The sequence below is a fragment of the Babylonia areolata genome, chromosome 24 (assembly GCF_041734735.1).
Source record: "Babylonia areolata isolate BAREFJ2019XMU chromosome 24, ASM4173473v1, whole genome shotgun sequence".
NCBI lineage: Eukaryota > Metazoa > Mollusca > Gastropoda > Neogastropoda > Buccinidae > Babylonia > Babylonia areolata.
This window is the reverse complement of record NC_134899.1, coordinates 45,554,299-45,581,955: the sequence shown is the minus strand read 5'-3', so window position 1 is coordinate 45,581,955 and position 27,657 is coordinate 45,554,299. Positions and strand designations below refer to the sequence as shown.

The window sequence follows — 27,657 nt, the reverse complement described above, 5'->3', positions numbered from 1 at the left end:
CAAAAGGCTTAATTCTTTTAGGAATTTTTCAACTCAATGGCCATCAGGTACGTTTTTCTTGACGTATTGCATTTTGCTTCAAATCCGATTAATGTTTGTTCTTTGCTATTTTTTCATTTTATTTCATTACTATGAGTAATCTTCTAGACGATAGAGTATGCGATCACTATGTACAAGTAGTTTCTGCCACGGCTTCGGCGGCATTAGTGCCGAAGTTCTGAGGCAGAATAATGATTTGGTATTGCATCATTTACTATAGTAGAGGGTATTAAATTATGATCTGGTATTACATTATTGTATGATATTCTTCCTGTCCGAAGGGTCTTTGATTTTATGCTATTCGACTGGTATCACAAATCACAATTACCAGCACATATGTACACCGTGCAAAGATATTCCGACCACGCGACAGGCTCACCACGAGGGGAAACAACTCACGCAGAACGCGTTACGTGTAGAACTTCTGTAACTTGCGAGTGTTTGCATGCACGCGTTGGCGTGCGTGTGCGTGTAGTTTACGCATGCATGCATGTTAAAACATTGGCAAGAAGAAGAAAAAGAAAAGAAAGAAAGATGGAGAATGGGTGGCACAATATTATAGTGGTTTAATTAATGTAAAGGACCAATTCTCTTCCTGCTTTGCTGGGACACGTTCTCTTCCTGCTGTTCATCAGTGACCAGCCAGACCGTTTGATGCAGAAACTGGGTTTTTACAGATGACTGTATCATGCATAATGAATAGAAAGATCACATCATAGACTGACTGTGTGAAACTCCAAGATGATTTCTGTCAGTTTGAGGACTGGGAGTGGACTTGGGGGGAAGGAAATCCACTCGCAGAAATGTAACAGTCATGCTCAGTGTTACCAGAGCTCATCACACCTGGAAGTACATTACAAGATGAGAGGACCTGTCATTGAGCCAACAACATCAGCAAAACATCTGGGTGTTACCATCACCACGGGTCCACAATGGAAAGAACACACAGACAAAATAACCAAGAAAGTAGTGTACTGGGATTCCTTTGACTAGAGGGAACCTGACAACAACCTCCAAAGAGACTGAAATGGTGGAGGTATGTGGCCAACAGATACAACACAAGCAGTGTCACATAGTTCTAGGCATTAAGACTTAGAGTGGGACACACTAGAGACCAGATGACAGAAGATCCAACTAACAATGCTCTTCCTTCCTTCAGTTGAGTGATCACAGTCAATATCTGACTATTCTATTGCTGAATAAAAGGGGGTCTGTGGAAGATACATTTAGATCTACATAGATTTCTTTATAAAAAGAAAAAAGAAAAAAAAAGAAGTTATTCTGGTATTTATATCCTGGAGACCATTGACACAAAGGTGCCGACTGAGCTAGCCTCCACAGCTCTCTGGGGCAAGGCGTTCCAATCCCGGATGGTATGTGGGAGGAAACCAGCTTGCCTGTATCATATCTAGTTTTGCAGAAGATTTCCTCCAGCTGCTCAGTGTGGGTGCGTCACTGTCGTGGTGGTGGTGGTACCAGTTTTTCTTTCAGCAAATCCATGCTTACATAATTATGTTTGATTTTATACAGCATGGTCAATCTGGCTGTTTGGCGGCGTTGTTGCAAGGAGGGCCATCCAAGGTTTTGTAGTATTGCTGATATGCTCGAGGTGTTTCGGTAGCGTCTCAGCACAAATCTGGCTGCTCGTCTCTGGACTGCCTTGGGTAGATCAGTGTCTTGTTGTTGGTAGGGATCCCAGACTGATGATGAATATTCCAGGATGGGGCGGACAAATGCCTTGTACACTAGTTCCCTGATAGTCTGGGAACTAATTTTCAGCTTCAGATTCAGCTTCAGATTTCTGCTGTGGAAGGTCACCAGCAGAGTGCTTGATACTTTCAAACATAAGACCTAGGGTTAGCAAAAGGCAGAAATTCATTTTCCATCTGTCGGTATGTTTTTCCAAGAACAGCTCCTTTTTGGAACTTCCTATCAACCACAGTTGCCACAGCTCCTTCGCATCCTTCAAGCAGGAGTTCTACAAGCTATCAAAAAAGTCCAATTTATATATATATATATATATATATATATATATATATATATATGTCTTCTCCCCACATGTAGGGTACAAATATTAGGTCTGTGCCGGTTGGGGTTTGTCCCCAGGAAACACTACAGTAGCTGGATTGGCCTAACTGGAGATGTGAATAACTGGGGTTCTCTTTCTCCTTTTAACTAAGTTCTTTTGTTTCTGCTAACCCAGTTTATCTTCAGTTTCTTCAAAAGCTCACTTGCAACACTGTGTAATCATTAAAGTTGATCACACAGTTTTGTTCAGATTCAGCTTCAGATTAAGTGAAGGGTCTTGATTGATACTAATTTCAGTGCCTGGTTGGTTAAACTCAAAGACAGAGTTCATTTTTTTTTCCACTAGTGCCTTATCCTCCGATTTGTATTTGTGTCTACACATGCAGAATAAAGAAGTGAATGTCAAACATTCACATTAAAGATCCTGTAATATGTGTAAATATGTAATCCAAGTGGAGACACAAACATACCAAATGTGTGTGCATACAATGTGACAGTGGTCAGAGCTATGACAGATGGCCACTAATGCAGTTATAGAAGAAGAAAAAGATGTCCTCACAATAAGAAAAATAAATTGTTCCCATGATCATCCATAAGAAATGTAAGACTCAAATTAATGCATTTACACAAAGCAAGAGGGGCACTGGTCAGGGCAAGAATAAAGTGGATAAAAGGAGATGGTAACACCAACTATTTTTGTAACCTAGAAAAAGCCAGTGGTAAGAAAAAGATAACCAGATTATGTAAAGAATTTGATGATGTTATTACAGACCAAAATGAAATTCTTCGAGAACAAGTTTCTTTATATTCCAAGCTATAGTATATAGTCAAGCAGCATTTGTTGGTAACATTGAGGATGTAACAAATAGATTAATAAATGATAAAAACTTTCCATGTCTTACAGAAAATGGTGCTGCCATGTGTGAAGGCATGATAACTGCACAGGAAACAACCGGCGTATTGAAAAAATTGAAGAATGGCTCAGCTCCAGAAAATGATGCTATAACTATGGAACTCTTTAAAAAAAAAAAGAAAAAAAAAGTAGGCAACATGAACATAGTTATGTTTTCATTTGACGAATCCTTCAGGGGATAACTTTCATACACAAAAACAAGATATTACTACATTAAATACATAAAGGAAAAGAGCTAAACAGAGAACAACTTAATAACTGGAGACCTATAACTTTGACAAATTCTGATTACAAAATATTAGCCAAACTTCCAGCAGAAAGACTAAGTCATGTAATGAATAAACTTGTCTTGAAATGAAGGTCAAGTTGCTTATATCCAAAGAAGAGACTGCGACTATTATAAGGCCTGTGGATAATACAATTAACTATGTAAGTAAAAGTAAAACAATGTAGGCACTCGTACTCTGTTTTTGGGTGGGTGGTTGGCTGGTGACTGGTGAGGCCTATAAGATGCATAAAAAATGACTGCACGGGAAGGTCTGGGACGGTGTAGGTAGCCTAAAGTTTTGGGAATCACTACAATAAAGAGTGGTAACTCTCTCCATTTACTAGGAACACAGCTTCAAGTCAGTGCTGCCAAAGCTATCAATTCAGTTAGCGCATGTCAAATGATCAGTACAAGGACAAGCCCAGAGTTTCCTCTTTGGAGGAAGTGTCAAGGTGTGTTCCAATGTACCTTTTATTTACCTGTATGTGTGTATGTATGTAAGTATGTATGTATACATGACAAGCAATTGAGTTTGAACAGAAGAAACTTTGGTATTATTCTATTAACCGTAGAATTCATATTGTTGTTTTTCTTAAAGTTAAAGCCAGTGCTTTGGACCTTTTGTTTACAGAATGGCAACAGCAGCAGCAGTGAAAGCTTTGAAGGCCCAGGCAGAGCAGGCAGACACCATCATTTCAAAGCTGAAACAGCAGATCTGTGTCCTGCAGACTGCCACAGGTTCACAAGTATTTCTTTGTGATACATCCAGGGTTGTTTAACATACAGTTTAACCTTTTAGATATGCTTATTTTACTTTGAACAAAATATTAAATATTGCTGAATAAGTGAACTGCAAATTTGCATGGAAATTGTCCATGATTATGTGTGAGAAGTCATGTTGCTGTGCACAGCATTTTTTTTATAGACTGGAATTTGATGTTGATGAAATGATATTACCGTAAAGTTTGGTCTATTGAGCGCACTGGTATATAAGCCGCACCCACTAAATTTTAAAAAAAATTTAACTTCATACACACATAAGCGGCACTGGCTTATTAGCCACACTTATTACCGGTATCGGAACACATACCGATACTACAGAAAAGCTGTCAATACTGTAGGTTATGAAATAAACACAAGCGGAAACAACACAAAGAAAAGCAAGCGAAAATACTGCTAGTGCCACACACACAAAAAAAATAAACACAACGAAAATAAGGTCCATAATTTAGGGATAATCAAATTTATTCAACGTCGTCCTGCTCACTGAATCCACTAAAATCTTCGTCTTCAGTGTCCGAGTTGAAGAGAACCAGCATAGCTTCCTCCGCCATCTTGTTACTGACTTCAGCCTCACTTTCACTTGATGAACATGAACGCAAGGTGGAGGTCGCTGCTGGTTCGTTGCTTACACTGTCGTCTGCAAGGTCGATCGCCTTCAATTTGAAGGCTGCATCATAGGCATTTCATTGCGTTTTCGGCATGATGAGGGTGTGTGCTTGAGCAAAGTAGACCTGAATGCTGATCTGAAGGCTTTAATGTGTGCAGATTTGATTTTTAAATCGTGAACAGTTAGCACACTAACCTGAAGTTCATCCAAAAATTCATGGACAGCAGCAAACCAATAGGCCTAGTTTGCATCAGTTTGACATGGTACAGTATATTTAACACCAAACATGGAGTATAATACAAACTCCTCCTTTTGGTGAGTTGAACTTAAGGGAAGCTTAGACAAGAATGTGACACTCCTGGGATCGTTAAAATCCTCAAATAAGGTAAGATAAGATAAGAATAACTTTATTATCTCCAACTGGAGAAATTTGGTCAGGTGCATTATCACAACATAGACAAGTAAACAACATGGGGACCATAACTGTAAAAGCCAACAACAGCCCCTACAAATATTACGAAGATACAAATGTAAAAAAATATCACATACATCGTTTCATACATACATCCACACACTGCAGGTAATAACTAGTATTCTTAATGTAAAAACAGAAAGAATTAAGAAACATTATTTGAATATAATTATAAACATAGCCTACTATACTGCACATTGATTATAATAGACAGATAAGATAAGAATAAAGATGAATTGCGGAAACCACAACCAGATAATCAGCACACATCCGCACCCCCCCACCCACCCACCCACCCACCCCACACACGCGGATAATTTGATTAAACAAGAGTAATAAACATATGTTCTCAAATAAAAGCATTTCACATATTCGCTTTTAAAAACATTGCAATTAATTATTACATCGTAATTATTAAACAAATATATTTAGAATATGGACGTTAGCATTAGACATATTCCATTGTACATTCATCCTGCCTATTGCACATTATTCTTCCTACATATTGCACATTTATTGTAACCAATTGTCACGTTTTAAGCTCAGTAAACACACACAGACACACACACACACACACACACACACACACACACACTCACTCACTCACACACACACACAACTAGAACAAGGTACAGCCTATCATGCACGGACTTTCACACGTCTCACATGAGAGTGCGCGCGCACACACACACACACACACACAGAGTTCTCAAGAATTTAAAAGGTGGATTGAAGTCTTCAGAGCTCTGGATTTCAACTTAAAAGTTCTGTAGCGTCGTCCTGATGGCAACAGCTCATAATACTTTGCTAAAATATGGGTGTCATCAGTTGCTATCTGTCTGCTTTTTTTAACCACTCGACTTTCATACAGCTCTTGCATACTAGCTTGTTTCACTCCCACAATTTTACTGCATACACTCATGACATCGTTCAAAACACGCTTACTCCTCACTCCCAAACTTCCATACCAGCACATAAATGAAACTGTGAGCATGGGCTCGATACAACATCGATAATAACTTTGAAGAATATTTGAATTTATACCAACATTTCTAAGCTGCATCATTGTATTAGCTACAGAGGTTGAAGCTGGGAGAAAAAGTCACAGCTTATAGACCAAACTTTACAGTAATAATATACAGTTCTACCCCTCAGTTCCTGTATCTTCATGACTTTCAAACTAGTTCTATGATCACCACTGGCTCTGCTACAAACTGCTGCTTTGCATCTAAAAAAAAAAAAAAAGGTCAGTGATAGGACTTCAACTTTCATATGCTTCAGCACAACAATACTGATGATGTTGCTGTTGTGATCCATGAGGAGGCTTGGGACTGTATGAGGAGGCTAGACTCTACACTTCTTTTCATTCTTTGAAAAAATAAAGCAAAAAAAAAAGCATCTATCAGTATCAGGCTGGGGAACTCGCAGTGGATCCGCTATTTTCAGCAGAAGAGCAGTTCATTTCAGAGGGGAAAAAATATCAGAGAAAAAAAAATCTATGAGTACATTGTTTTCGTCCAGTCTGTTTCAAACCAGGATATTAAGATGAGTACATTGTTTTCGTCCAGTCTGTTTCAAACCAGGATATTAAGATGAGTACATTGTTTTTGTCCAGTCTGTTTCAAACCAGGATATTAAGAAGAGAACATTGTTTTTGTCCAGTCTGTTTCAAACCAGGATATTAAGAAGAAAGATGTTCTGACCAGCTTTTGGTTTTGGTTTTCTTTCCAATATGAATAAGGGTAACACTGACCACTTTATTTACAGGTAAGATTACTCTGATGGTGTGTGTGTGTGTGACTGACAGTTGGCAGAGAGCAGTGCAGAATAAGTGAAATTCAAAAATTACAAAATGGTTGGGAAAAAATAAAATTTTGGGGGGTCAGATAAGAAACTATGAATTATTGTTTTTGTTTCAGTAGAGGCCCTCCAAACCTCTTAAAAATAACTAATTTCATTTTCGGCCAGGGGGCTTTGCCCCCCCTGGACCTCCCAACAGGGCATTGCCCCTGCACCCCACCAGGGGCCTCAGGCAGCCAGTTTTCAGAGGAAACTCTCCTGGACAATTCCCCAGCCTGATCCATGAAGTTGATGAACTTTGGGTATATTGTCCCAGTCTTGCAGTTTGGTCCTTTTGCACACCCTACTCTTGGTAGGAACTGGCCACAGGTTGAAAAATCCTACCACTGATGGGACTTCACTTCCATCCTTCCTGTTGTCAGTCTGCAACACTACTTCTCTCTCTCTCTCTCTCTCTCTCTCTCTCTCTCTCTCTGTCTCTCTCATTCTTCTCTGTCTGCTTTAATTGGTCACTGAAAGGAAATCAACATAATGAATCCTTTTTATGTGAACAGCTTTTTCTAGGCACAGAACATGCAGTGGAATTGAAGTTACACATGAATCTTTCTAATTTTGAGTGTTCACTTGTGAAATGAAATGTTATAATAATAATAATAATAATGGTACTTATATATAGCGCTGAATCTTGTGCATAGACAAATCTAAGCGCTTTCGCACCAGTCATTCTCACGCACGCATAACTCTAAAACTGGAGAAACTAAAGACAAGGAAGAGGCAGGGAAGGGAGGCTATTTTGGGAAGAGGTGGGTTTTAAGGCCAGACTTGAAAGAGCTGAGTGTGGAGACTTGACGAAGCGAAAGAGGAAGTTCATTCCAATTGCAAGGTCCAGAGACAGAGAAAGAACAGGCGGCCAACAGTCGAGAGTTTGAATCTGGGTAAATGAAATGTTACATATAAATGTGTTATTGCATCATATGCATTTTGAATGTAAGTGAATCATTGTTTTGTTACAGCTGCGAGTGCTGGAAAACAAGAGGAGGAGAGACTGAAAGTGGAGAATGATGCTTTACGTCAAGAGATTGAGAAAGTAAAGCTCAGTCTTATGGTGGCAGAGATCAGAAATGGAGGTCAGACATCTGTCCCACTCTCTCTCTTTCTTGCTTATCATCTGCATGTCTGTCATTACCAGTGGATATGTTTACAGTCAATGTGACCTGACTGTAGATATTTTGATATTCATGTTTTGTAAAATGTGGATCACTGAAAGAGTGCAGAAATTAATATGTGCACACTATGGCATGATGGACTCATCCACTGCTATGTTTTCCTCCGGATAGTACACTGATGAAAACTTCTCCTGCATGATGGACACGTCCACTGCCATGAACGTGGCATAACTGACCATCTGGTCTGAGTGGTCAAGTCCTCCTATGTACTTGTCATACTGAACAACCACTTCAGGTTTTAGGATGGGCACATTTGTGAGAGGGTCCGTCTTGCCTGTTGGAACTGGTTGCACCTTTGATACTGTTGTTATCAGGTACACAGTCTTCCTGTCATGATACTTCATGACAAGCAGTTTGTCATTGTGGGACACAAATGTAGAGCCTTTCTTCTTGCAAGGAGCATCCTTCACCATTTGTGGAATGCCATGTCTGTTTGAGCGGATTGTTCCTGTAGACGCCGCACCAACACTCCTCAAATCCCGAAACAGACGAACACCACTGTAGTAGTTGTCCATGTACAAAATGTACCCCTGTCCAGAGTACCCAGACATAATGTCAAAAGCCAGATCATAGGTGGCACCATGTTCTTACCTGTGTACAGTTTGAATTTGCAACAGTAGCCATTTGTGGCATCACATATCATGTAGCCTTTTAAACCATATTTATGGGGCTTTTCAGGGTTATATACACGAAATTATAAGTGCATTAAGGTATCATGACTTCATCCAGGGACAGGTGTTGATGAGGGATGTACACAGACGCAAAATGTTTCACTAGATCAGTGTACAAATCACCCAGTTTGTTGAGAGAGTTGTGCCCTGGTTGTCCACGTCTAACGTACATCATTTTGTCAGACAAATGAAAAAAAAGAGCAAAAAAGCTCTGTGTCTTGACAACAGTTTTTTGAAAAAGGGAGTCTCTGTCACTTCATCTATAGTCCAATATTTGGAGAACGCCAGTTGTGTTGTCAGGCCCATCGTGATAATCATGGCGATGGAAATCTTCATCTCGTCTCATGTGGTTTTCGCCGTCTCCATCCATTTGTGGAATTGTGATGTTGGTTTCAATTGATCGCAATTGTTTTCTAGATATGCTGCTGCATATTTATTGGTTTCTGATGCCATTTTCTCAAAGTCTTCTTTCTTGTAAAATGATTTTAAAAAGTTGAGTGCCTGAGGGTTGTCGGGCAAGTCAATCGTCAAACCCGGCGTTGTTTCCAAGTCAAGTGGTGGTTGATGGCGATCATCTTTGGTCCAATTATCGGCGATCAGGTTGTCAAATTGTGGTCGAGTGGTCTCTTCATTCAGGTCTTCTAGCCTGAAACCTTCAAATTTGTCTTTTCTGCCCTAATCGAACAGCAATTCGACCAGTTCTTCATGCTTGGCAAGGTTGCAAGTAGCCGTTTTCTCAGCTGAGTGAGTCTGAATGATGCATGTTCTTTGTTGACACCAATTCCGAATAATGACTAATGAAAAAATCAGAAAATCTTCACCGCTGAATAAATTAAGTGTCCTGCTATCCCATTGGACCATTCAGTTTGCAAGGAACGCTTCCATTGGCCTTTTTTTTTCACTTATGACTTCACGGTGTGGTGCCTGGAATATTCGGGGGGCAACCCGCTGTGCTTGGGGAGGCTTTCCCGGATGTTTCGGGGCATAGCACTACCAGGGTTTATATAAAACAATAGATAATGGATAATATGTATAGCTAATAGTCTTGACTGACAGCTGTGGGCGAGGGGAATCTCTTGCGACTGCAGGGGAGGAAAGCTGTGGGGCACTGTTGGCGGAGGCGGGAGTGGGTGATTTAACTGCAGACTGCTGGAGACTGGGGAGAGAAGAGGCCTTAGGGACACTGGTTAAGAGAGAAGGGGATGAGTCTGACTTCTTATGTCCGTCTTCGGGTGGGGGTGGTCAAGTCGTTTGAGACATTTTGTTGGAAGAGAATACAGGTGGTGGCTATGTTTTATGTGACATTTTAGGATGGTTAAGCCGAGTTGTAAGGGAATCTATGTATATTTTGTTTGACTGTCTGGCTTTTAAGAGCAGAAACCTCTGCTTGTTAGGACTGGGTTAATGTTGTAAGTGAATCTGTTTCTGTTTTGAGTGATTGTTTGGCCTCAGCTAGATCAGCTTTATCTCAGCTTGCATGGTATTGAGTGCATTGTGTCCGTTAAGGGGGGTTGGGGGGGGGGTCATCTGTTTGCATGCTGTTGGTAGAGGATGCCTTGGGGTCAGTAGAGAAGGTGGGGGATGGGTTGGTAGCACCGTTACTTACACTGGACAAGTCAGAAGTACTGTGACATGTGTCAGGGGAAGAGTCCGAAGGGGTGGCAGTAGCCATAGCATGTGTGAAGAAAAGAGGCAGAGAGGGAAAGGTTTCAGGTTCAGTTGAGGGGTGGGGAGGTTGACGGCGATGGTTGTGGTTGGGGAGGGAGGATGGTTGCTGACTCTGAGGCAGGAGAGTGGTTGTGGGGAGGGAGGGTGGATGACGACGCTAGAATCCTGCTGGCATGCCATGTGCCAGATCTCCAGGTTTCACACTGGCATGTGTGGAGGGCATGTCAAGAGTGACCATGACAATGCACCATTTGTCGTCATCCTTCGCTGCACATGGCATGCTGCTGGTCAGGATGGAGGCTGCAGTGGGAGGGTCCGACTGTCATAGTTCGGCGATGGACAGGTGCTCAGGGGGGCAGGCAGCACTGGTCGCCGGTGGGGAATGAAAGTGAGTTGTAGTCCTGCCTGTCACTGTAGGGCTTGTGGTGAGCTCTAGTTTGTCCCCGTAGTGGACAGGCTGTGTGGAGCATACCTGCCAACATACCTTTGGTACAGTGTGTACCCCCAATATGACCAGTACATTTGTGTTCAATGGCATGTCTTCTGAATAGTGTCCAGTGTCCTGAATGTTTGTGATGTCATGTAGCTGGAATATGCTGTCTTGTGCCATGGACCGGATTGTAGGTTGCATGGTCATGTTTGTATTATGGATCGTAGTGCTGCATCAGGTGTGTTTTTGATGGTGTGTTAGAGTCTAGCCATGGCCATGGTGGGGCCCACTCATGTAGATAAAACTAATTATCACATGCTGTGGTACAGCGCAGGTTGCTAAGAGAGGGGTTTAGTTCTCGGGAAGTGTCAGCCCAGGAGAGAGAGCAGAAGACTGCTCACCAGTTTGCTGGAGTAGGCCAGCACATCTGGATCTCCTTAATGATAGTGGCTAGGCTTGCCTCATGGTTCAAACAGAAATATTTTCCATGTATAACAATAACCACATCACTGCACTCACACACTTGGGAGAAACAATGCTGTGTAATTTATTTGATGTACAACAAATTCATCAGATATAAACACCACCACCACTACCTTCACCTGTCCCGTAGTCTTGTGGACTGTTGGGGCACCACAGGTAATCTGGCAACCAGCATCCTCCAATCAGATATAAACACAAGTACTGTTAAAAACCATAAGAATGTTATTTATGAACTGGCACTCATGCACATTGCCTTACCGGCATGTTGATAGAGTGGAAATTTTTCCTGTTCACAGACTCACATTGTTGTGAATTTGGAACCTGAATTCGCACATGTGTGCCATCAATGCAACTGATGATATTCCCAAACTGCTGCATTGCATAGAATTTGCATTTAGTTTCTACAGCATGACGCTGTGTTGGAATAGCGATCCACTCGTTCAGTTGATTCAGGATGGCATCTGTGGCGTGTGCTATGGTATGGCTTGCTGTATGCTGACTAACACCAACAGCATCAGCAACAACGTCCTGGAACATGCCTGTGGCAAAGTATCTTAAGGTCAACATGACCTGAAGCAGAGGTGACAAAGCACCACGTCAGTCTTGCATATATTCTATGTCTCCTTTAACAGAATCAGTAATGCCAGTGATCGATTCTCATGGAAAACATAATTTTTTGAAAATTAGAATATCACTGTACAATTCAGATGGATGTGTATGATCTTGAAACACTCGTTCACGGCGATTAGCACATCAAATGCAGAATTGTGCAAACAGAAATGCCGCCATTTTTTTCACACAAAGTTCAAATGTACAATGTGTAGTCCAGCGAAATCGCTGGACTAAATGCCAGCTGTTTTAGTCTGCATTTAGTTTCGGACTTCGTCAAAGTCTTCCACCATGAATACCAACTTTCAATGGATTGTCTCGGACAACACGTTTAGTCTGGACGTTTACGTTTACACCCGTGCCATGAATACAACCCCTGCTCTCCTTGCTTGATGCAGGACTCTCACAGACACTTGTTGCCAGCACAGGGAGTGTGTCCCCTGTGTACGTTTTAAGTGTGACCTTTGTTGGGGAAAGATACACTTCCTTTTCTCTGGCTTGGAAAGAGTTCGCCACTGCCATCTTCGCTGAGCCAGTGTCAGTTTCAAAGGAGAACTGTTTGTTGTTCACTGTTTGCTGTGGACTGTCCATTTTGTTTGTCAAGAGAATGACACTCCTTTCAGTACGTCATGGTGTTTTTGGACCAATACCAGAAGAATGTGCAGGTATGGAGGTGCTGCTTGGCTAAGTTCAGTATCAATGATAGGTTCCCTGATTGCATTGATGTGTAACCTGGTGATTATCCTCTTGGAATGTTTGTATTTGATGTGGTCCCTCTTGATGACCAGTAAAGTACATTGTGTAGTTTCCTTCATTGCAGTGCAGCCCAGAAATGTCACAAGTTGATGCTAGACGACTGACTCTGGGTGGTGGTGACATCATTTGACAGATACGCATGGAATCCCACCTGTGTGTTGGCTGTCACACTATTCCTTTTGCGTTTGGCTGAGTGAATATAAGCAACTTGATTTAATTTGATCTGATTTATTGGCTATTGCTAGAAGGGAAATATTGGAGGTGAAAGATTATTAACCTTCACTGGACGTCGCCTAAAACTTTGCAGTCCGTACATCGTGGGTCACTGGTGACCCATGCTTTTTGTGAAGGAATGAAGCATTTCCGTTGGTCGTGGGTCTCCAGTCACCCATGCTTTTTGTGAAGGACTAAAGCCTTGCTGTCCGTCGTGGGTCTCCATGGATCCATGCTTTTTTTCTGGAGGAACTTAACCTTGCCGTACATTGCGATTGTGTGATCAGTATCAGTAGCTCAAGGAGACGTCACTGCGTTTGGACAAATCCATACACGCTACACCACATCTGCTAAGCAGATGCCTGACCAGCAGCGTAACCCAATGTGCTTAGTCAGGCCTTGAGACAAAAAAGAAGAAGAAAAAAAAAAAAGAAATAAAGAGAGAAGTAAATGAATATTACAAATAATAATAATCTTAATGATAATAATGAAAATAAAAATAGGAAACAAAAATAAAAAAAAGAAATAAAATGAAACGATAATGATAAATAAGGATGAAAAAAAAAGATAAATAAACAAATGAATAGAAAAAAAATACTTTAAAAAAAGGAAGAAAAAAAACAACTTTGTCTTGGACAAAGTTCATGTAGAAAATTGTACACTTAAGTCGACAAATATTGCCCATCAACAGAAAGACAGGCAGACAAAGAACTGTGCATGAATGGGTGTGAAAGGAAAAAAATGAAAGAATACTTTAAAAAAAGAGAAAAAAATCAGAAAAGAAAATAGAGGGGAAAAGCAAAGTGGGAAAAATATGATACAAAGGCCCCACAATAGACACCAAAAAACAGCATCAGTGTGTATGTGACAAAAGTGATTGAAGTGTGACTTTTGTTGGGGAAAGACACACTTCCTTTTCTCTAGCTTGGAAAGAGTTCTGCCACTGCCGTCTTCACTGAGCCAGTGTCAGTTTCAAAGGAGAACTGTTTGTTGTTCACTGTTTGCTGTGGACTGTCCATTTTGTTTGTCAAGAGAATGACACTTCTTTCAGTACGTCATGGTGTTTTTGGACCAATACCAGAAGAATGTGCAGGTATGGAGGTGCTGCTTGGCTAAGTTCAGTATCAATGATAGGTTCCCTGATTGCATTGATGTGTAACCTGGTGATTATCCTCTTGGAATGTTTGTATTTGATGTGGTCCCTCTTGATGACCAGTAAAGTACATTGTGTAGTTTCCTTCATTGCAGTGCAGCCCAGAAATGTCACAAGTTGATGCTAGACGACTGACTCTGGGTGGTGGTGACATCATTTGACAGATAACGCATGGAATCCCACCTGTGTGTTGGCTGTCACACTATCCCTGTGTTTGGCTGAGTGAATATAAGCAACTTGATTTAATTTGATCTGATTTATTGGCTTTTGCTAGAAGGGAAATATTGGAGGTGAAAGATTATTAACCTTCACCGGACGTCGCCTAAAATTTGATGTGGTCCCTCTTGAGGATCAGTAAAGTGCATTGTGTGGTTTCCTTCATTGCGGTGCCGCCCAGAAATGTCCCTTTTGCAGTCAGCTGGGCTATATGATTTGCTTTCATTTGTTTTACAGTCAGGTGGAGTTGCTGGGTGCTGTGCAGTATAATCATGGGTGTTTCCCCTGAGCACCTGACAGTTTGAGCAGAAAGTCATAGTTACTTTGACTCTCATGTTTCTCCATTCATATTCTGTAGTGCCATGGTGTGTGTCCTGCAGCCCCCCTCTAAGTGTCTGACATCTGATTGACTGCTGGGATGTGCAGGATATCAGACACAAACATCTTACAGCCATCTCAAAGGTCTTGTTCTGGGATGTCCCCCTAAACACTTTTTCAGTTCCTGAAGGAAATCAGTGTTTTAAACTTGATTTGGGTTTTACCCGGTCTGAAACGTAAGTTGTTGATGTTATCTTTTTACACTTTTTTTTAGTATTTTTAACTTAGTTTGAGTTTCACATGGATTGAGTTAGACATGAGTGAATAGGCAGCCTTGGGGTTAATCAACCCATAAACATTATGTTGTGTTTTCTTTGAGTGGTTTTAAGAATTGACAGGTGATCAGCCCTGAAATGTCCCTCTGTGGTCAGCTGGGCAACAAGCAACATCATTTGGTTTGATTCAGGAAGGTGAGGTTCTTCTCCAGGAACTGATGGCCTGAGTGGTCGGCAAGGCTCTATGCACCATAATTTGATTTCATTTGTTTTCTCCAGGAACTTTTTTCTGAATTGCAGAATGGGAAAGCCCACACACAAACAGGTCTCTGAGTGCTTCTGGGAGGAACTCACCAAGTCACAAGTTGATGCTAGACGTCTGACTCTGGGTGGTGGTGACATCATTTGACAGATATGCATGGAATTCGACCTGGGTATTGGCTGTCGCACTATCCCTTTTGCCAAGGTTGACTGAGTGAATCTCAGCAACTTGATTTGATTTGATCTGATTTGTTGGCTATTGCTAGAAGGAAAATATTGGAGGTGAAACATTATTAACCTTCACCGGACATTGCCTTAAACTTTGCGCTCCATACGTCGTGGGTCACTGGTGACCCATGCTTTTTGTGAAGGAATGAAGCATTGCTGTTGGTCGTGGGTCTCCAGTCACCCATGCTTTTTTTCTGGAGGGACTTAACCTTGCCGTATATTGCGATTCTGCGTATGGACCTTGGAAATTTGTGATGAATTTTTAATCATGGAATGGACTGGTTGTGTAATATATCAGTAACAAATAGTGTTTGAGAGAAAAACAACAGAAATGCATCCACGGCCTATCTGACATGATCGGAGCCTGGTATTTGATTACTGGGAACCCCGAAAATATTTTCAGCGGAGCTACGTCCCAGTAAGACAGGAGGCTTGGTGCTCCTTGTGCCATCTTTGGCAACAAAGATGTCCTCCTGACCAGCATCACTTCATGTATCCACAACAGTATCCCTTGATGGACCTTCCGCTCACCTAGGAGCTTCCACCTGCACCCTCAGGAATGGAAAGTAATCACCATCTGAGTCATCTGAATCAAATTGGTCAGATGGGCACACGTTGTGTGGGTCAGATTCATTGGGTGTTTGATCACCATTGTCTTGGAAGTCACCATGCACAGACTGGTTAACTGTAAAGAAGACAAAGCATGCATTGATCAAAGTGCAAAACTCGCATAGCAACCATACAAATGCTCTCTCCCAGTTCTTTCTTTCTTACCTTTCTCCCTCCATCACACACACAAGTGCAGCACGCAAGCAACCAGATCTGTGACGCACGAAACACACCACACCGCCATTCCTACACCCCTACCCAACCTTATACGCCACCATGCATACGTGTGCGTGCTCGCTCACGCACACAGACATACTTGTATGATGCATACATTGTAAAAAAGAGAAAACATATGAGCTGGAGTGACTGTACAAACAAATGATACCAAAATATCAAGTATCGCAATCAACATCAGAAATGTTTGCTGTTTCAACTTACTTCCACTCCTCAGAGTTGTGATATCTGGTTCCTCATCACTTGTCAGATCATCACCACTTTGGAGTCCACCATTGTCCAACTGGTCGGGTCTGCCAATCAGACCCAACACTGGAAAGAAGGAAAGTATTGAAAATATTGGGGGTGAAAGATTATTAAAGAAGTGTTACTTGTATCTGCAGGTGGCTGTAATCTGAGATCTGTCAAACATTGTATCAGCACAAATTGTCAGGCTGTCTGTCTTTATGGTTGTCCGGGTAACTTCTGTGGTAGCGGCTCCTCCTCTTGCCCTGCGACATGTCTTCATGGTGACGCTGATGGTTTCTGGTCACCTGATCACTGGACACTCACTCCTCAGCCAGGAACACGGCATACAGCAGGGCATTCAGAATGTCCCCTTTAGCGTTCAGTTGTTCGTCCCTTGTTGGTGCTGTCTTGCTGATAATAATTTTCTTCTTGATGCCTTTCCTGAGGAGCAAAAAGATATTCTTTTTTATATATCTGTCCCCACTGCCTCTGGGTCCCTTGTTTTCAAGTCGTTCACCCTGACATGAAGCAAGATGGCATTGGGTTTGTCACCTACCTCAACACCAGTCTTTTACTGTGTTAGACATTCTTTTTGTTACTGTTAGGCTGTATGAGGGGGCCTTTTCTTCCTGTGTTGCAGAGAGGGTGATGGGGCTTAAGGGTGGAGGGAGGAGGGTTCCAAGTGGTACGGAGAGGTTGAGAGGGATTTGTTGTGAGGGAAGGGGGAGTGTGAGTGGAAGGGACACAGTCTGGTGTGGAGGTATCAGGGAGAGGGGTGGTGTCCAGAAGGGATGAGGAGGGGCCCGGAGCAATGTAGTCACCCTCTCTCTGCTGTTTCTCTCCCCTTCTCTCGGTAGACTGTTAGCTGTTGAGTGACCGTGTGCCTGTCACTAATTAGCAGAGCCATGGCGTCGCCTCTCGTTTCCTCTGCCAGCTGTACCTGCTCAGCCAGGGTCGTCATGGCCACCTGGATGTTATGATGTTCCTCAGTACTGTGATGGCTGTCTGGTGCTGGGAGAGAAGTAACTGGCTGACGGATGTGTCAGACACACCTGGTGCTGGGAGAGAAGTAACTGGCTGACGGATGTGTCAGACACACCTGGTGCTGGGAGATAAGTAACTGGCTGACGGATGTGTCAGACACACCTGATGCTGGGAGAGAAGTAACTGGCTGACGGATGTGTCAGACACACCTGATGCTGGGAGAGAAGTAACTGGCTGACGGATGTGTCAGACACACCTGGTGCTGGGAGAGAAGTAACTGGCTGACGACATTGAAGGGAAAACCAACCAAAGTGAAGGCCTCCTCATCTGATTTGAATGTTTTCAGCTTGATTAAAATTTTGTGTGAACTGAATGGGACATAGATGAATTGGTTTAACAGTGTTTTAATTGGCTGATTGACACTGTTTTGTGTCATTTGACTGGTTTTAAGAACTGACTTGTAATCAGCCCTGAAATGGCACGTTTGTGGTCGGCTGGGCCAAAAGTAACATGAATGCTGCAATCGCAGTCTGTACCCTGAACACTCCAGTCGCAGTCTGTACCATGAATGCTTCAGTCGCAGTCTGTGGCATGAATGCTCCAGTCGCAGTCTGTGACATGAATGCTCCAGTCGCAGTCTGTGATATGAATGCTCCAGTCACAGTCTGTACCATGAATGCTTCAGTCGCAGTCTTACAGATATTGTTGGGGTTTTTTTGTTTGGTAGGGGTGTTTTTGTTGTTATTGTTGTTGTTTTTTTATTGTTTTTGTTTTTTTTAATCTTTCTCCAAAACTGAAGTGTTAATGGACATAGCATTGTCTAGGTGTGTTCTGGCTGTTGCCTTTTCATGAATTCTTTTGACATCTGTGTCTACTTTACAGCATGTGAAGTGGGGTGAAATTGAAACTTGTTTCACATCTGCTGCCTGAGTGAGATGTGGCTTTTAAATTTTTTTTTTTTATTGATATTGAGAGGGATTTGAAGTGAGGGAAGGGGAGTGTGAGTGGAAGGGACGCAGTGTGGTGTGGAGGGATCAGGGAGAGGGGTGGTGTCCAGAAGGGATGAGGAGAGGCCCGGAGCAATGTAGTCACCCTCTCTCTGCTGTTTCTCTCCCCTTCTCTCGGTAGACTCTGTTAGCTGTTGAGTGACCGTGTGCCTGTCACTAATTAGCAGAGCCATGGCGTCGCCTCTCGTTTCCTCTGCCAGCTGTACCTGCTCAGCCAGGGTCGTCATGGCCACCTGGATGTTATGATGTTCCTCAGTACTGTGATGGCTGTCTGGTGCTGGGAGATAAGTAACTGGCTGACGGATGTGTCAGACACACCTGGTGCTGGGAGAGAAGTAACTGGCTGACGGATGTGTCAGACACACCTGGTGCTGGGAGAGAAGTAACTGGCTGACGGATGTGTCAGACACACCTGGTGCTGGGAGAGAAGTAACTGGCTGACGACATTGGAGGGAAAACCAACCAAAGTGAAGGCCTCCTCATCTAATTTGAATGTTTTTAGCTTGATTAAAATTTTGCGTGGACTGAACGGGACATAGATGAATTGGTTTAACAGTGTTTTAATTGGCTGATCGACACTGTTTTGTGTCATTTGACTGGTTTTAAGAACTGACTTGTAATCAGCCCTGAAATGGCACGTTTGTGGTCGGCTGGGCCAAAAGTAACATGAATGCTGCAATCGCAGTCTGTACCCTGAACACTCCAGTCGCAGTCTGTACCATGAATGCTTCAGTCGCAGTCTGTGGCATGAATGCTCCAGTCGCAGTCTGTGGCATGAATGCTGCAATCGCAGTCTGTACCCTGAACACTCCAGTCGCAGTCTGTACCATGAATGCTTCAGTCGCAGTCTGTACCATGAACGCTCCAGTCGCAGTCTGTACCATGAATGCTTCAGTCGCAGTCTGTGGCATGAATGCTCCAGTCGCAGTCTGTGACATGAATGCTCCAGTCGCAGTCTGTGATATGAATGCTCCAGTTGCAGTCTGTACCATGAATGCTTCAGTCGCAGTCTTACAGATATTGTTGGGGGTTTTTTTGTTTGGTAGGGGTGTTTTTGTTGTTATTGTTGTTGTCTTTTATTGTTTTTTTTTTTAATCTTTCTCCAAAACTGAAGTGTTAATGGACATAGCATTGTCTAGGTGTGTTCTGGCTGTTGCCTTTTCATGAATTCTTTTGACATCTGTGTCGACTTTACAGCACGTGAAGTGGGGTGAAATTGAAACTTGTTTCACATCTGCTGCCTGAGTGAGATGTGGTTTTAAAAAAAATTTTTTTTTATTGATATTGAGAGGGATTTGAAGTGAGGGAAGGGGAGTGTGAGTGGAAGGGACGCAGTGTGGTGTGGAGGGATTGGTGAGAGGGGTGGTGTCCAGAAGGGATGAGGAGAGGCCCAGAGCAATGTAGTCACCCTCTCTCTGCTGTTTCTCTCCCCTTCTCTCGGTAGACTCTGTTAGCTGTTGAGTGACCGTGTGCCTGTCACTAATTAGCAGAGCCATGGCGTCGCCTCTCGTTTCCTCTGCCAGCTGTACCTGCTCAGCCAGGGTTGTCATGGCCGCCTGGATGTTTCAGTGTTCCTCAGTACTGTGATGGCTGTCTGGTGCTGGGAGAGAAGTAACTGGCTGACGGATGTGTCAGACACACCTGATGCTCTGTCTTCGTGTGGGGCCACACCCAGCAGTGTTTTCCGGCACAGTGTTGGCTTTGTGAGACTGATGAATCACCTGGAATTCCTCTCTGGTTTTGTCGTCGATAAAGTTAGCAGCACACATCCCACAGTTTGGATTTTTGCTGTGTGTTGATATAAACACACAGTTGGTACAATGGCAGTTCAGTACAGCTCCAGTGAATTTTACCCCCACAATCACAGCACTTCAGTGTTCTTTCTTTCTTTTCAATCTTGTGGAAACATTCACAACTATTGTTTTCACAACTGTTGTTTTCCACACAGATCTTTTCTGTTAGTGTCATCTTCTTCACTGTCATGCTCACTAACTTCTGTATCTGCTTCTAACTGATCCTCAGCCCAGTTGATGGATGGAGGGCTGATGTTGTTGTCCCCGAACACATGAGGCTCAGAATAATCGGCCAGTCTCATGGCCACCTTGGCCGCCTTGTGTGTGCATGTGTATGTTTATTTCCAAAACCTGTGTCAGTGGACATAACATTTCCTTTGTCCTGGGTGTTCTCTCTTCATGAATTCTTTTGACATCTGTGCCCACATCACAGCACGTACAATGGAGTGAAATTTAAACTTGTTCCACACTCTGCCAACTGCTGATGAAAAACTGTCGACATTGGAGGGAAAACCAACCAAAGTGAAGGCCTCTTCTTCTGATTTGAATGTTTTTAGTTTGATTTAAATTTTGTGTGAACTGAATGCACTACAGTGTTCTAATTGGCCTTTCAACACTCTTGTGTCATTTGACTGGTTTTAAGAACTGACTTGTAATCAGTAATCAGCCCTGAAATGGCACTTTTGTGGTCGTCTGGGCCAAAGCAACATGACTGCTTCAGTTGCAGTCTTACAGGGTTTTTTTTTTTAGTGGGGGTGTGGGGGTGGGGTGGAGGGGTTGTGGGTAGGGGATTATTTTGTTTTATCTTTTATCTTTCTCCAAAACTGAAGTGTTAATAGACATAGCATCTTCTGGGTGTGTTCTGGCTGTTGCCTCTTCATGAATTCTTTTGACATCTATGTCTGCATGTGAAGTGGGGTGAAATGAAACTTGTTTCACATCTGCTGCCTAGGTGAGATGTGACTTTTTTCTTCTTTTTTTTTTCATTTGATCTTTTAAATTATTTTAGGTTCTCTTCCACTGGTTTTAAAATCAGTATGTGTTTAGCCCTGAAATGGCCCCTTTGTGGTTGGGTGGGCTGTAAACAACATGAATTGATTTGATTTCAACTGGTTTTAAGAACTGATAATGATTGTGCTATTTTTACCCTTGGCATGTAGCCCCCATTGCGGTCAGCTGGGTTATTTGCAACAGGATTTGATTTGATTTCACACCAGAGAAGTCAAGAATGAGTGTTTCACTGTTACACTAAAATTTTGTGTCAGTGATGCAGGTTGTTTTTTTTTTATTTACTTTTTTTTTTTTTAATAAGAATTTTACACCCACACTGATCTGACGTATGTGTGTGTGTTTGCATGTGTGTTCGCATGCCTGCATGCCTGTGTGCGCGCATGCAGTGAGGCAAGTGCCGGTCCCTCAGGCAAGGAAGCAGGTTGCCAGTGTGGAGGTGGCAGCAGAGAAGCCGGCCCAGACCCCTGCGCCGGTGCCCAAGAAAGAGGACAAGGCTGCTGCTGCTGCTGAGCCCAAAGCCAAGAAGGCCAAGAAGGAAGGGCAGGTCAAGGAGAAGCCAGCCAAAGAGGAAAACAAAGGTCTGTCGCTAATGGTAGTTGTATGCTTCATGTTTTGTTTTGAGATTGAATGTGTGCAGTGTGTGTGTGTGTGTGTGTTGTAAATTTGTCTTGTCTGTATATCTTATACAAAAGAGTAGAACCATGTGTGCATACCTACATACACACATTCTGTGTACGTGTGTGTGTGTGTGTGTGTGTGTGTCTGTCTCTCTCTCTCTCTCACTGTATCTCTCTGTCTCGGTCTCTCACTGTATACCTCTCTCTCTCACTCACTGTCTGCCCATCTCCCTCTCTCTCTCTCTCCCTCTGTCTCTCTCTCTCTCACTCTGTCAGGCAAGGAAGCCTAAAATCTTAATCCTTGAATAAAAAACGTTTCGAGTTCTTTCTCTGTCTGTCTCTCTGTGTCCCTCTCCCTCTCTGTCTGTCTGTCTGTCTGTCTCTGTTTCCCTCTCCCTCTCTGTCTGTCGGTCTCTCACTGAGTGTCTCTCTATCTTCTTCACAGTCTGTCTCTCTGTCTCCCTCTCCCTCTCTCTCTGTCTGCCTGTCTTTCTCTAATTCAGATGGGCATCACCCCCGAAAACGGAGTATGGCTGCCTACATGGCGGGGTTAAGAAATGTCATACACATAAAAGCCCACTCGTGTACATACGAGTGAACGTGGGAGTTTCAGCCCAGTAATGAAGAAGATGGGCATCAGCCAACACTGACGAGCGACATTGTGTTGCAGGGAAGGGAAAGAAGGCAGCAGCAGACAGCGGGGCTGGTGCAGCAGAGGCAGATGGTGTGGATGTGTCCCGCCTGGACTTCCGCATCGGGAAGATAGTGGTGGTGGAGAAACACCCCGACGCTGACACCCTGTATGTGGAGACCGTGGACCTTGGGGAGGAGAGTCCTCGCACCATTGTGTCTGGGCTGGTCAACCACATCCCTATTGAACAGGTGGGACGGGTGCAATAGCCAAGTGGTTAAAGCGTTGGACTTTAAATCTGAGGGTCGCGGGTTTGAATCTTGGTAACGGCACCTGGTGGGTAAAGGGTGGAGTCTTTTTCTGATCTCCCAGGTTAACATATGTGCAGACGTGCTTGTGCCTGAACCCCCTTCATGTGTATACGCAAGTAGAAGATCAAATAAGCACGTTAAAGATCATGTAATCCATGTCAGCGTTCTGTGGGTTATGGAAACAGAACATAGCCAGCATGCACACCTCCGAAAATGTAGTATGGCTGCTTACATGGCAGGGTAAAAATGGTCATACATGTAAAAACCCACTCATTTACACATGAGTGAACGTGGGAGTTGCAGCCTACGAAACGAAGAAGAAAAACAGGTAGGATTTGGTCTAGGTGTTTTTTTGGATTTTTTGTCTTCGCACCATCATTTTCAAGGCTGATCAACTAATGAACAGGTCTGTAGCATTTATGTGGTTATTCTTTGACAGTGTTCTTGTGCAGTCTTTTTCCAGCTGCTGGCAGTATTCCAAGTATTTGGCAGAAATGCAATGTTTTTGAGGTGATTGTGTCTCAAATGCTTGGCATTGTTCTTGTGGTGACTGTATTTTGGCAGGATTCATACGACATTTTCCAGTTCTTGTTGGCAGTGTTCATGTGGTGACTGTATTTTGGCAGGATTCATACAACATTTTCCAGTTCTTGGTGGCATTATTCATGTGGTGACTGTGTTCCAGATGCGAGTGTGCTTGGCAGTGTTCATGTGGTGACTGTTCCGATGTGAGAGTGGTTGGCAGTGTTCATGTGGTGACTGTGTTCCAGATGCGAGAGCGGTTCGCAGTGTTCATGTGGTGACTGTGTTCCAGATGCGAGAGCGGGTGGCAGTGTTCATGTGGTGACTGTGTTCCAGATGCGAGAGTGGTTGGCAGTGTTCATGTGGTGACTGTGTTCCAGATGCGAGAGCGGTTGGCAGTGTTCATGTGGTGACTGTGTTCCAGATGCGAGAGTGGTTGTCAGTGTTCATGTGGTGACTGTTCAGATGTGAGATTGTCGGGTGTTCATGTGGTGACTGTGTTCCAGATGCGAGAGTGGTTGGCAGTGTTCATGTGGTGACTGTTCCAGATGCGAGAGTGGTTGAGTGTTAATGTGGTGACTGTGTTCCAGATGTGATAGCGGTTGGCAGTGTTCATGTGGTGACTGTGTTCCAGATGTGAGAGCAGTTGGCAGTGTTCATGTGGTGACTGTTCCAGATGCGAGAGTGGTTGAGTGTTCGTGTGGTGACTGTGTTCCAGATGTGGTAGCGGTTGGCAGTGTTCATGTGGTGACTGTTCCAGATGTGAGAGCAGTTGGCAGTGTTCATGTGGTGACTGTGTTCCAGATGTGAGAGTGGTTGAGTGTTCGTGTGCTGACTGTGTTTCAGATGCGAAAGTGGTTGGCAGTGTTCATGTGGTGACTGTGTTCCGGATGTGAGAGCGGTTGGCAGTGTTCATGTGGTGACTGTGTTCCAGATGCGAGAGCGGTTGGCAGTGTTCATGTGGTGACTGTGTTCCAGATGCGAGAGCGGTTGGCAGTGTTCATGTGGTGACTGTGTTCCAGATGCGAGAGCGGTTGGCAGTGTTCATGTGGTGACTGTTCCAGATGCGAGAGCAGTTGGCAGTGTTCGTGTGGTGACTGTGTTCCAGATGCGAGAGCGGTTGGCAGTGTTCATGTGGTGACTGTTCCAGATGCGAGAGCGGTTGGCAGTGTTCATGTGGTGACTGTTCCAGATGCGAGAGCGGTTGGCAGTGTTCATGTGGTGACTGTGTTCCAGATGCGAGAGCGGTTGGCAGTGTTCATGTGGTGACTGTGTTCCAGATGCGAGAGCGGTTGGCAGTGTTCATGTGCAATCTAAAGGCCAGCAAGATGCGAGGCATTGCTTCAGAGGGCATGATCATGTGCGCCAAAGACAGCAGCAAGGTGGAGATTCTGGAACCTCCACCCGGGGTGGTCCCTGGGGACCGTATCACATTCGATGGCTACCCAGGTTAGTGGTGAATCCACTTGCTTATGTCCAGTTCATTTTAACATGAATTTTGACTGCTGTTTGTGCTCTGCCATTTTTTGTTTGTTTGTTTTAGACTTAAAAATTACACACACGCACACACAAGGACACACATACACTCATACTCTCTCTCTCTCTCTCTCTCTCTCTCTCACACACACACACACACATTCAATACAGATTTTTTTTTTTTACTTTGACTTTCACACACACACACACACACAAATGCCTAAAATATATATATGCTGCACAAATGCTTAAAATACAATGAGCTGTACCTACATTGTAAGCATCAGTATAAGCACTGAAAAACATGTTCACAATTTTCAGTAGATCAGTTCATAATCAGAGAAATCTGTTGCGATAAAAACAAAAACAAATACATATGCCTGTCGTTCACACCAGACATTCCATCATATTTTGTCCCCTGTGTCAGGTGGCCCCTTTGTGTTAGGCTGGGCTGTCAGTTTCAGTGTCAGTTTCTCAAGGAGGCATCACTGCGTTCAGACATCCATATATGCTACACCACATCTGCTAGGCAAATGTGTGACCAGCAGCATAATGCAACATGTTTAGTCAGGCCTGGAGTGCATGCTTATATATTTGTGTACCTATCAGAGTGGATTTCTTCTATATAATTTTGCCAGAGGACAACCCTCTTGTTGCCATGGATCCTTTTTCAGTGAGCCAAGTGCATGCTGCACACAGGAGCTCGGTTTATCATCTTGTCTGAATGACTTGACGCTTGGTTTGATATTCCAGTCAATCTTAAGATAAAGGGCGAGAGCGGGCTCTCAGCAACATGACATTGCTGCTGTGTGCACGTCAAATGATTGGAATAAGGACAAGCCCAGAGCTTCCTTTTTCAAGGAAGTGTCTGCGATTGTTCCAGTGTACCTTTTATTTACCTGTGTGCTGGCTGAATTTGTATTATAAGCAGCATTGACTTGAAAGTTGTATACCTTGTGTATGAAGAGTTACCACTCATTGTTGTTGATATTTCTGCTCTCCCAGCCTCATTGTTCTTTCATTGCCTTAGTGGTCGGCGAGGCTCTAAGCACCATAATTTGATTTGATTTGTTCTTTCATTAGAAGCAACATGATTTGATTTTCCTGTTCCAGGTACCCCTGACAAGCAGCTGAATCCCAAGAAGAAGGTGTGGGAAACACTAAAACCTGACATCCGCACAGACGGAAACCGCACGGCCACTTACAAAGGGGTGGCCTTCAAGGTGGAAGGGAAAGGTGTTGTCAAGGCGCCCACCCTGACCAATGCCGAGATTTCCTGAGTGTCGGTTTTTGTTTTTGTTTTTTTCAAGAGACAGTGACAAGTCCATGCAGTTACTGTGCTTGTTGTGTGTGAAGGCACTGAATGGGAAACAAAAAAATCAATAAACAGTGTGATCGTTTTATGTTGGCGTGTATTTTATGTTTATTTGAGGCTTGTATACACTGTGTAAAAGATGTTGACACTAAAGCAAAGTGCCTTTGAAATCTTTGTTGGATTTTAACACCTTTGTTAATTGTCAATACATTTTGTTGTTGTTCATATGTATTATATGTACAATAAACAGATCACAAATATTATTTCCAAATGCACTGTCATTATTTGGTGTTCACATACAGACAGATACTCAGTCTTGTTGTGAGTAAAGAAGCCCTCACTTGAATGCACATTAATGCATAACATGTACAGTTATATACACATACATATAAAAGTTTAGAATGTCAGGCAAAACGTTTTGCTTAGTGTGTCTTATGAATGATATGAATACAGTTGGACCAAGAAACATCGCAATAAATTAATGTACATGCAGCAGCAACATTGATTTATGGAAATATTTATGCTGCTCTATCATCTGTGCTGTTTCAGTAGCATTACTCAGCCCCCCCTGCCCCCCAACACAGCCACATCCGAGTTGGTCTGCCACAATCTCAGCACTGGCAGTCCACAGACAACTATATTTGGTCACCAAGAGGCCACACACCAGAGGAGACACTGCACTGCTGTACTCTCGTGTGTTCAGTAGTGCCTGTTCAACAGATCCAGGACACCACCTTCTAAGCCCCTTACTGACAACGATAATTGTTAACCTGCATATCCCCTCCAGAGTAGAGACTGCCACCACGTCCTTCTGACAGTCCCCCATGAATCTGCCAACACCAAATACCTTGACAAGAACTCAGCCCAAGCATGCAGTGGTGGGGTATCAAATCTGAGGTTACCTTAAGAAAAAAATATGAAAGATCACAATTTTTTTTCTTTGTTGATGATGAATGATGACGTTGCTGCAATAGAGGTCCATTTTAGATTTGGGACTACACAACAATACTGAATTCTATGCTTCCTTTCATAATATATCCTAGCTTCAACCATACATGAGAGGTACAGATACCTGTTGTTTTAGGAAATTTGAGCAACACTCCCAAAACCAATGTGAAGAGGAATGTACTCGACTGTGTCGTGCCAGTCTTCCCATTTGAGTCAATAGCACACTCTGGGAAGGAGCCAGCCACAGGCCAAAGAACCTACCTCTGCTGGGACTCAAACCCACATCCTGCCAGTCATCTGCCTGAGAGGCATACCATTTTGCCACAGCAACTGGTAATGTTGAAAGGTTAACGGCCCCATAGCCTTTCACAGCCATCGGGGCATGAAATTTATATCCGCTGTGTCTAGAGCTCTGCATGGAAAGGCAGAAACCAATCCTCCCCAGTTTAACCTTCCACAACTAAAGTCTGGTACCGGTCACACCTGGGATGAGTGAGGAAAATCAGCATAAAGTGCTTTTCCCCAAGGGCGCAGCACTGTGCCAAAATGGGGCC

General features: G+C 43.3%; 1 protein-coding gene across 1 annotated transcript; it reads left to right on the top strand.

Annotated features, from left to right (window-relative positions):
- LOC143298705 (aminoacyl tRNA synthase complex-interacting multifunctional protein 1-like) lies at positions 1 to 26,240 on the top strand. Its single transcript, XM_076611601.1, has 7 exons — positions 1 to 47; positions 3,880 to 3,986; positions 7,924 to 8,037; positions 21,670 to 21,861; positions 22,571 to 22,782; positions 24,645 to 24,813; positions 25,954 to 26,240. The coding sequence occupies exons 1-7, from the start codon at positions 37 to 39 to the stop codon at positions 26,118 to 26,120; spliced, it is 972 nt and encodes a 323-aa protein (XP_076467716.1). The 5' UTR covers positions 1 to 36; the 3' UTR covers positions 26,121 to 26,240.
- Positions 26,241 to 27,657: the final 1,417 nt, after the last annotated feature.

Excerpts from the sequence above, each read along its gene's own strand:
- LOC143298705 (XM_076611601.1), top strand. Across the intron at positions 3,987-7,923 it reads TGTCCTGCAGACTGCCACAG|CTGCGAGTGCTGGAAAACAA; the intron begins GTTCACAAGTAT and ends GTTTTGTTACAG. Across the intron at positions 24,814-25,953 it reads CACATTCGATGGCTACCCAG|GTACCCCTGACAAGCAGCTG; the intron begins GTTAGTGGTGAA and ends TTCCTGTTCCAG.